General features: G+C 22.1%; 1 protein-coding gene across 1 annotated transcript; it reads left to right on the forward strand.

The window, feature by feature from the left end:
- Positions 1-515: 515 nt before the first annotated feature.
- On the forward strand, positions 516-7,176 carry FG386_000209 (uncharacterized protein; the record flags this gene model as incomplete). Its single annotated transcript, XM_067339520.1, has 1 exon — positions 516-7,176. A coding segment is annotated over one exon (6,661 nt), but the record flags the coding sequence as incomplete, so codon positions are not given.
- Between the last annotated feature and the right edge of the window lie 5,198 nt (positions 7,177-12,374).

Here is a 12,374-nt window from a genome sequence, read left to right on the forward strand (position 1 = left end):
AAAAATGTATTTGTTTGTTTTTTATTTTGAATATTTTATAAGATTGCATTAGAAGTTATTTGTGGTATATTGCTAATTATTTTGCTTCTTAGAACTTATAATAAATAAAGTAAAAAATCATTTAATATAGTTAAATTTAACAATAATAGCATTAAATATTCAAGATATATATATATATATATATATAGATTTTAAAACAAAATTTTCCTTGCCGGTTTGTTAAAAAAAAATAGCATAATCTCAATGAGGGGAGATATTGAGGGGGATTTAACGGTTTGAATTTGACGTTAACAAGAATTAAAATTAAAGAGTTTGGAGGATTATGAAACGAGAAAATCAGTTATTAATAGTTCTAAATTATAAATTAAGCATAAAAGCTATAATATCTGCAAAATTTTAAATTTTTGGCAAAGTGAGATAAAGGTATCTCTTATAATTTTTAACAAAAGAAAGGTATTTAAAGATATGCATATATATGTTAAAATAAAGAAAGTTTTATAGTATATTTGCGATAAATGCTTGAAACTATACTTCAGAGGTTACTTGGAAGATATTTAGAACCATATGTGTATAATTTAAGTCGTGAAAATTTGAGGTTGGGTGTTTTGTCTGGGAACTTGGTTTTGGAAAATTTAAAGTTAAAAGAGAATTTAGGTGATATTTTGAATTTACCAGTAACTATAGATTCAGGGAAAATAGACCATGTTTCTATAACAATACCTTGGACATCATTAGGTTATAAGCCACTAGTAATAAAGTTAAAAGGAATACATGTTGTTGCTAGACCAAAAGATTACGGTGATTTAGATGAGGAGACATTGAGGAGAGAATTGAGAGAATCAAAGGAGAAGTTGATTGAGTACAGGGAAAAGACCTTAAATGAACGATTTATAAATGGTGAATTAATAAATTCAAGCGATAATTCAATCAATTCAAATTTGAATATTTATTCAGAAAAGAATAATGAAACAAGTACAAATAGTAACAAAATAGAGGACAATAACTCTACAAATGGAACTAATTTACTTTGGCGAATTGTTAAGAAAATAGTTGCAAATGTTCAGATAGAGATTCAGGATATCCATATATGTATGGTTGGCTTTCAGTCTAATGTAAAAACTGGTAATTTAAATTTAAAAAGTTCAAATAGTGATATTATTCTTGGGATAATGATAAATTCAGGTTTTGCTGTTACAACTGATTCTTCTGGTAACAAGAATTTTGACATTTCAAATTCAGAAACAAAATTAGAGGATCCAAATGCTTTATTTAAAACAGTTGAAATAAATAACGTAGGTTTGTACATTGGACAATATTTTCCTAACTCATTAAATTTGATGAATAAAAACAGGAAAGAAATTAATAGATCTTCAATAGAATTTAATTTGGTTAACATGGGTGATGTAAGAGATATATTGTATGAATATAGAAATAAGAAAGAGAATACGAACACATTTGATAAAAAATCATCGGATATACTTGATTCAAAATATTTGATAGTTTACGACAAGGTTGATACTAAAATGAGTTTAGGAGCTTGGAGATTGGAGTTTTTATTGAAGCCACTTACATTTAAATTAAATATATCCCATTCTCAAATTAATAACGAATTAAAGGGAATGTTACAGGTTCATAGTGTAACTGAACATACAATAATAATTAGACGAAGCCATTTAAGACCTATTATATTTTCATTACAAAGTTTAAATATAAGACAGGAAAAATATAGGGAGATACTATTGAAAAACTCTCATCTTGTAATGCTAGATCCTTTATCTTTGAGAACCACAACCCAAGATGAATACATTTCTTTATATTCAAGAAAACTTAAATTGGAAGCGATTAAATTATATAATAGTGATGGGAATGAAAACAACTTTTTTGGAATAATAATAAATCCTTTATCTCAAGAAGAAATAGAAAGACTTCAAATTTTGGACGATGTTATTTGTGTTAGAAATATAGCAAAATGGCGATGCAAGGCTAGAGAAATAATTAACAGAATAATAATTGAGGCTTCTTCCAGAAAAAAACTTAGAAATTTGTCAGCAGATACAAAGTCACTTCAAATGGAAAAAGGTAATTTAATTGTAAATAATGAAATAGTTAAAAATCTAGGAATGAATGCAATGAACTCAAGTAATAACAATAATAATGTTTCATGGACAAAGTGGGCAATAAACAAGATTACTGGGAGAAATAATAATATTAATTCCGCAAATGAAGCATTATCCAAAAAATTTGATGCATCTTCTCCAAGTTATTTAATGCAACAGAGAGGAATTAACTCAAATGATGATTTTACTGTTTCATCTAATAATGCTTTAATAACTGAAGAGGAAATGGATGTAATAATGACAGCAGTTACTAGTGAAAAGTATTTTGAGAAAATTGAAACTCCTACAAAATTTTCTATTACATTTGGTCTGGCTTATTTTGGTATAACTATTTTTGATGATGTTTCAAAACCTATTTTAAATGATGAAAATAAGAATAATATTAATGAAACAAGTGTAAATGATATTAATATGTCCAGAAATATTACAACAAGGTTTATTGAATCAATTCCTAATCCAAGAATTGCTTCTACGTTCTTAACTTTAAAATTATATGAGTTATACATTCAATTTAATATTCACTCAGTTATAGATAGAAATGACAAAGACAGTAATGAATGGAATTTTTCTACTTATGTTGGAAATTTATCATTAAATCACTATCATAAAAAGATTTTGTTTTTTGATAAAAAAAGTAAAAAAGTTGGAAATTATGTTTCAAAAGATAATGAAAGTGATAGTAATGGTAAATTTGTTTCAAATAAGGATTTGGAAAAAAATCGTTCAGTTTATAATTTAGGCTCGTTAGATAGATCTTTTTCTGATTCTTTTGGATTTGATAATTCTAAAAACGTTAAAAATGGTAATGCGAATTTATCAAATGGAAGTGACTACTATTTAAATAATTCTTCAATATTTTTACATGTATCACATAATGTGAATATTGATGGAAATTCACTTAAGTTTATATTAAAAGTTAGTCCAATTGAGATATTCATTACTCCACATTTTGTTTTAGATATATATTCGTTAATAAATCTTTACAATTCAATAATAATTATTTCAAACAAAGTTTCCAAAGGGGATAAAGGTACAAAAAATAATAATGGATTGTGTAAAAAAATTAATTTTAATGAAAACAGCCACAAAGACTATTTAATTGAGGACAAAAATGAATTCGTAGAAAACTTAATTGAAAAAGGGAATAGTGTTAAATACTTATCACAAAACAACTCACTTCCCGATTTTTTATATTTTGATATTGAAATATTGTCCCCAGTAATTCATATTTTGTGTAGTAATTATGAAAATAAAGATAATTCACTATCTTCCATTCAATTTATATTGGGAAACTGCTACATAAAGACAAAGTCGCTATGTGAATTTGATAAATTGGATATTAATATTGAATTATCAAACACACAGGTCAAATATCTAACGTATATAAATACAAATAATAACAAATATGGTACTTTAGACAACAATGATTGTGACAATTCAATTATAGAAAAATTAGAATTAAATAAAGAGTTTACTATTTTACATCCTATACCGGTTTTTATTAACATACGTATACAAAATCAAAAGAAAGAAGAAATAGATAGCGAAAAAGACAATTTGTATATATATATAATGTGCAATTTACAACAGTTTATATTAACAATAAATAATGAAACAATTAAGTATATTCTACATATTCCTTTATCATTTTATAACGTATTATCATTTCCGAATCTTTTGGGTTACTATTATTTGCCTTCTGACACACTTAATTTGATTGATATTGCACAAGATAAAAAAAATAATTCAGATTTATTAAGAGGTAACACTGATTCTAAGAATTCTTTAAATGGAGAAAAAATTAAAAATAGTAAATCTGTATTATACAGTGAAGAAAATATTTCGAATAAATATTTAGAAAGTGGAAACAAAATAACAGATGACGTGTTGTTACTTATGAACAAAACATTAAAAATTGAATGTTACACAAAATCAGACATACTAAGCTTCGAAATACTTTCAGATAATGATAATATTGATATTTTGCAAGGGTCGATAAAAAGTATATCTAGTTTTTTCTCATACAATTCAATAAAATCTGTTTATAAGGGAAAAGTTAATTTAAATAGAGCTTTATTAACTTCTTCATATACAAAAAAGCCACTATTATTAGTTGTCACTGATAGCAGCGATCCTTTAATGGATAACTTGTCAGTTACGTGTAATAATCGTAGAAATAATGAAAAAAAAAGATTTCAATATACGGAAGTGTCATATATCGATACGAATAGTGTTGAACTTTCATATGGATTAACTTCTAAAGATAATGATATTAATGAAAATTCTTTTGACAGTGATAATTTATTTGAAGATGCAATTGAAGAATATGACAGCACATTAGAGATATTTTTTGAATACAATAATAAGAAAAGAACTTATGCGAACAATAATTCATGCAATTATGATGAATCTGATACAGTTTTGAATATTTCATTAATCTCATCTCCTATAGAACTATATTGGGATAAGCCTACAATATTAAATTTGATAGATTGTGTGAAATCTTATCAAGAAGGAGTATATAGAATTTCACTTTTACATATGGAAACACTAAGCAAAATATACTTGTTAAATAAATTTTGCAATCAAAAAATCGAATGCAATCTAATTGAAAGTACTGAAATTACATCGATTTATGGAAATACATATATGATAAATAGTATAAATGATTTTTTAAATATACAATCATTGATATTGATGCGTAATTACTTGCTAGGCATAGAATATAGTAAAATAGAGAGTTTAAATATAAGTGATAACAATTATGATGGGATATGGATGAGTGAATTAAAACACGTTATTAATCATATTAATAGCAATAAGAGAAGCTATAACAACTGGATATACAGCATAATATTAATGCCACCAAAGTTTAATTATTTGCATATACAATATATATATATATTTTTAAACAACATAAATGAAACTATTGAATCTAGCAATCAAACTATTGGCATAAATTCAAAGATGAAAGATGAAAAAAATGAAAATAATTATTTTGATTCTAGTTTTAACATATATTCTGATATTTATCCTATTCAAGATGAAATTAAAACTGGTTTTAAAAAAGAAAGGATGCATTCAAATGAGAGTTTAAAAAGTAATTATAGTGAAAACAATAACTTTTATAGTGGCAATGATAATATTAACACAATAAATGTCGAGTCAACTAATAATGATGAAAACTATTTTAACACTAATGACATTAAGGAGTATTACCAAAAGTACATGTTTTCCGGTCTTTTTGATAATAATTTTGATGAGGAAAAAGCAACATTTGATAATGAGAGTACTGGTTTACCTGATTTTTCTTTTATGGTTGGTGATCAAGCTAATAAATTTAAAAATAAACCTAGGGTTAAATTTACATATATAATTAAAGGAGGTTCTTTAACTTTTATAAAAGATGAAAAAATATATATAACAATGGGGATAAGTAATATTTGTATTTGCTTTGATATCTTCAGTACGGGTGATAAAAGAATTCAGTTTTCAGTAAATAATTGTTCGTTTATAATAAATAACAAATGTATATTGTCTAGATATAATAAGAGTGATAAACCATTATTACTAGTTCATATGAATGTTTATAAATCATTAAATAACTCAGAAAAGATATTATTTGGGAATGAATTAAATATTGCATTTAAGTGTTATATGGATTCATTATGCTATATAATATATTACAAGGATGTATTGGAATTTATTGATTATATCAATGATGGAGTTCTAGATACATTAATAAGTAAATCATACAAGGCAGCTAAAGATATTACTTCAAAAAAGATTCTTCTTTATTATTTTAATATCAGCAATTCAGTAATAAAGTTACCAGAAGATCATAAAGTTACTCCAGGAAGCGATTATACAAATCCAAAAGACGTATTTGACGAACCTGTTCAACATTATAAAGATACGTTACATGATTTGTTACAGGAAATATATTTTGAATCAACAAGAAATTTGAAATATATTAACACTTTTTCAGAAAATAATAAAATTAATATTATTGAAAACGATAATACAAAAGGAGTTCAACTTGAGAGAATACCAAGTGACGATTTAAAAATATCAAATTATTTGTTAGAAAGAATAAGTAATAGAGAATCATTAATACTGTTAGAAAAATCTATATCAGATTATCCAAGATTTAAAAACGTTCTTTATGATATTAATTTATTTAAAAAAACTCAATCTTATTGTGAAATTAATACAAAAAATATTAAAATATTTAACAAGATGAGGAATAATAACGATTTAATTAAAAAATTTTATGGTTCAAAATTAAATGATGAATTCACTAATATTGAAATGGCAGAAAATAATATATGGATTACAAAAATGAAAATTACTGATGGAATTGTTGATATAATAGAGTGTAAGGAAAACAATGGATCTGATGAAATATGTGGGAGAATCCTTGAGAATGTAAACTCTGAGATTGAATTTGGTGTTTGTAAATGTTTTCCGGATTTGTTAATTACAAGAGTTAGTAATAATGAAAAAATTAAATTTTGTGACAATAATATCTCATTGATAAATATAAATTTGTCACCATTAGTAATATATCTATCAAGACAGCAATTAACATTTATAATAAATGTAATCACGGAGAATTTTTCTAATAAAAGTGAAAAAATAAATAATAATTCAAATATAAATAATAATTCATTAATAAATATAAATATATCAAGATTATCTTTAGAAACATCATTTTCTCATCTTGAATTTGATAAAACGAATGGATTTAAGACAATATCTATGCCATTGTCACTATTAACATTGTTTGAATGTAAAATACGCTCAAGTATATTAAAACTAAAAGACAATAATTCAAATGAATATGAAAAATATATTAAATTTAGCATAACATCAAGAAAATATTATTTTGATGATATAAGATTAATTACAAATTCAAGATATAGAAGAATATTAAATGGTGGATTTAAATTGGATAGTATTGCATATAATGATGGGTTGATTTCTGAGAAAATAAATACAACGATTGAGCAAGAAAAGTGTTCAATACAATTTATATTTGAATCATCTAATATATATGGTAATCAAATGTTGTTAAAAGCGTTTAATCCAAAAATATATATAGGATTTAATTGTATAATAGATTTTTATTACTATTTATCACATAGTTTTAGATCTTCTTTTTCAAGAGTGGATAATAATTTAACTATTAATAAAAATGATGATTATCATGATTATAACAATACAAAAAAAAGCGATTTATCTCCAAGTTTATTATTTAGAGAAAATAAAGAAGACATAATGAAAGAATTTAATGAACTTATGAAAATGATAAATAAGCTTGATAAATTAAAATTTGAATTTAGACTGGAGATAAGTAGTGGATTTTTTGGATTTGTGACTGATCCACAAAAAAATACAAAAAGTGATAATGTTGATGTAAATAATTCTAGTTATCTCATGCTTATTTTGGAAACTAATATAAACTGCAGTATCACAAATTATTTAAGTGATACAGTAATAAAAAATTTGAATTTATTAGATTGTACATTATACTTTACAGATATTAATGATAATAAAGTTCCAGGTAATGAACAGATAAATCAATTTAAATCTCGTTTACTGACACCAATATTAAATGTTAATAGTGAATATAAACCAATAAACTTTGATACACCAGATATTATTGATGAAAATAATAAATTAGTAATAACAAATTCATTTGATATAAGAATATATGGTAAATATTGTAGTAATATAAGAAGAATACCAGATATTTATACAACTCCTATATCATTGGGTGAATTAATATTTGTATTAAATATTAAAAATGTGGATATTAATATAACACCTTATTTATTATCTGTGTTAATAGATATATCTAAAAAATTTTTTTCCGATGGTCCATCTATTTCACCATTATACACATCTGGTATTAAAAATAATTATGATAATAAAATGAATGGAGGATTAGACATTGATGATATTGCTGATAATACTTTTAATGAGTTTGACCATTTATATAATGGATCAAAAAATTGTGATTCATTAATAAATAAAAATAATTTCAGCTTAAATTCATTTCAAGGTCCACCACCAATAAGAAGAATATATGATATTAAAATAAATATTGAAAGAATAAATTTAAAGATAATAAATGAATTAAATAGATTAAAATTAATAAATGAAAAAGTGAATTACGGTAGTTATTTACCAATAATCAATTTTGAAATATCATTGCCAGAGTGGAAAATAGAAGTAGTTCCATTAAAAACAAACCATACGTTATTGGACGCTTCATTGAGGTTAAATATATTAGATATAAATAATCAAATATGGGAACCAATAATAGAAAAGTGCATTTTTTCTATATACTATTTTTATGATCATTTGATATTATATGATCCATATGTAATACCTATAAAAAAATCATTAAGGAAATATTTTCATTCAACTTTTTCAAAAACACTTTTAATAAACATAAAACCAAGTATATGTAGTGCAATAATGTCATTCTTAGATTATTATAACTATTTAAATAGAAGAGGTGATTTTGATACTGATGAATTAAGTGTGAATAATGAAAAAATTAGTATAAAAAATTCAAATTTTAATGATTATAAAGATAAAAATTCATCGTCAATAAATAAAAGCATACTTGATTTAAATAAATTATCTGAATTAAAATATGATAATTCTTATTTATTAGAAGATTGTAGTAAATTTGTTAGAAGAAAAAATGAAATGAAACAAGATTTAAGATATATAAATTTAACAGGATATCCATATTATTGTTTTACGTTAACAGAGGAAAAAAATGGTAAAGATAAAGTAAAGTCTGAATATTTCTTAAATCAATTATTACTATTATTACCTAATAATAAAATAAATGAAATAAAATTGAATAAAAATGATCATTTCAAGAATGATAAAATACTATTAAAAAATATAAATAATTATAATTCCAAAATACCATTATTACGTGTATCATTATCAAATAAAATGTTATGCTTGTTTTCAGCACCAATTGATAAGGATATATTAAAACTGAAAAAAGAATTTCAAAATATAGATATTGAATATATAATAAGAGTTATGACAGTATACAAGTCTTATTATTTGTCAAAAAAACTATTAAATTACTATAAAGATTTATTAAATAATCAAAATGATATGTGTAGTAGTATACTTGGACCACTTCCAAATGGTTTAAATTTTACAAATTATAATGAAAATATTGTATCAAGTGCAAATATAGATACAATAATACCATACCATAACTTATATTACATAAAAGATTTATTATCAAATAATAGTGAAATATATAAAAGATTGTTTTCATACAATGAAAATGTTATTAATGAAATAGGAATGAGTAATAATGATAAAATTGAAACTAAATATGATGAATTAAATACAAATAATGTTTTGGATAATAGTAATACTGATTCAAAACTATTATTAAATAAATCAATAGGAAAATCAATATCAAGATCATTATCAAAGTCATCTATAAAATCATTACAAAATGGTATAAAAAAGAATTTAGAAAAGAAGTTTTGTAGTAATAAAATTGATAACAATAAAGTTGAAAATCATTTTGAATATAATAATAATAATAATTATTATAATTCATATAAAAATGTACTGGGTGAAATAATATCAATGGATTCAATGAATAAATTGCTTTGTATTATATCAAATAATAGAATAATAAATAAAAGTGGTATTCCAATAGAAATTTGTTTTTTAAGTGATGATAATATTCCAATACAACTTTTTGATATATCTAATATATCAGTAGAAAAAGATATTTGTGACACAATATTGAATCATGAAGTACTGAATAATCAATATAAATATAATAATAATAATATAAGTGAGAATAAGAATAATAATAATATAATGAATGAATATGAATATATAAATCATATTAATATGAATTACAATGAGTTAAAATCAATTCCAACGTGGTTAAATAACAATGATGTTATAAATACAATAATAGTTACAATAAATAATCAAATATATAATAATGATGATGATGTAACTGGAATAATAGATTATAAAATTAAGGATGAATTAAAAAATAATAAATTTGGAGTTACATCTAGATCAAAAAGAATGTATTATACTTATTTCCTACCAAATAACTGTATGTTGTCAGTACCACAAATAGCATTATTAAATAATAATTGTAATATTATATTTAGACCAAGTATAATAGGATTATTTGAAATATATAGTATATATAATCAATATAACAATGATAGTGACATAGAACAAATGCTAATAGACAATGAAATATATAATATGTATATTAATTTAATGAGTAACTATAATTCAGAAGAAAATGTAATATTAAATGATAAATATTTGTATGATAAAATATATGAATTATTAAAATTATTTAAAACATCAAATGGTGAATTTATATTAGACTTGTATTATACATTTTGGAATAATATGATAATAAAATTTAAAAATAGTAATAATAGAATGGATTTGTCATATCTATATTCAAGAGGATGGACACAAAATATAATAAATACTTGTAATAAAAATATAAATAAGACATGTATACATACAAATAATATATATCCAGATTATAAATACCTAATTAAAAAGAATACAAACAGTAACAATAATAGTAGTAATAATAATTATTATAATTTTTCAAAAGAAAATTCATTATATTTTCAATCATATATACAAGGATATCAGTCATTATTTCCAGGAAATATTAATATAAAAAATGTATTTATTTATCCAGGTTTTTGTATATTTAATTTAATACCAACATTAATTGATATTAAATTAAAATCATTAAATAATTACTTTCTACATAAAACATCATCATTGTTATATAAATTAAAGCCATTTCAATATTATAATATATATCAATTTTCAAGTGATTCAAAATTACAAATTAAAACAAGGATAAGTTTAGATTATTTTAATTGTGAAAATAAATTAAACTTTTTTAATATAAATAATGGTAATAATAAAGAATTAATAAATGAAATAGATAATTTATATACAAAATGGTCTAGTACAATTGAATTAAATATGAACGAAATTGAATCATCATTTACATTATATAATAACAACAATGATGAATGTAGTATTGATGTACAATATTTTTTCATAGATAAATTAAATAGAAATAATAATAAATATATAAATTCGATAATAGGCTTAATGCAAAAAAATGTATTAGCATTTAATTTATGTACATGGTTTATAAATAAAACAGAGCATAATATAATACCTATATATGATAATTCACCATATCCGTATATAAATATAGATATAAATAGATTATATATGAAAAACATGGTTGATAACAATAATAATCAACAAAAAATATATTTACTAAATAATAGACATAATTATTTAAAAATATATTTTAATTCTATTTGTAATATAAAAAATAAATATAAAGAAAAGGAAATATATGAAATAGATAATGAAATATACAATAAAGAAGAGGATACTGTATTAGAGATAATAAATAGCAATAATAATAAAGGATCTTATTCTCAGGAACAAATTAATAATTCAAATATAGGCTTATTAGAGATACCATCTTTAAATCATACACATTCATTTCCAATAATAAATGGAAATAAAGTTTATTATTTTACAGTGAAAAATAATTCATTGTTTTATAATAATTTATATAGTAATTTATTTAAAAGTAAGATAATAGTAATATCGCCACATATTTTACTATATAATTTAACAAAAAAAGATAACTTTTATTGGTATTCAATAACTTTTCCAAATATAAATAATAATCAAAATAATAATTCTGTAAATACTAGTAATAATAATATGATATTAAATAGTAATGATATTTCAGAAATAGATCCAAATCATTTTATTTCAAAAAAAACTAATAATGATAATGAGTATAAATACATATATAATATGAGTGATTTAAATATAATAAAATTTAACCAACATAATAATATTGTTTCAAATAATATTGACATAAATAAATTATTTAAAAATAAAAACAATTATGAATATAATGACAATGATAATAAAAGTGAAAATAAAGGCGATGATAATAATTTTATAAAAAATCAAAATATACTACTTTATTTTTCTAGAATTTCATTATTGGAAGGTAATTTTGAAAATGGAGATGATTATTATTTTGATAATAAAATAAGATGGTCACAACCAATAATTATATCCTCCGAAAGCAATGGAATATATTATATGTCAATACCAAACAGCAAAGATGATAATGATATATTATTAAACCCA

This window comes from Cryptosporidium ryanae (genome assembly GCF_009792415.1).
Source record: "Cryptosporidium ryanae isolate 45019 chromosome Unknown contig_11, whole genome shotgun sequence".
Taxonomy (NCBI): domain Eukaryota; phylum Apicomplexa; class Conoidasida; order Eucoccidiorida; family Cryptosporidiidae; genus Cryptosporidium; species Cryptosporidium ryanae.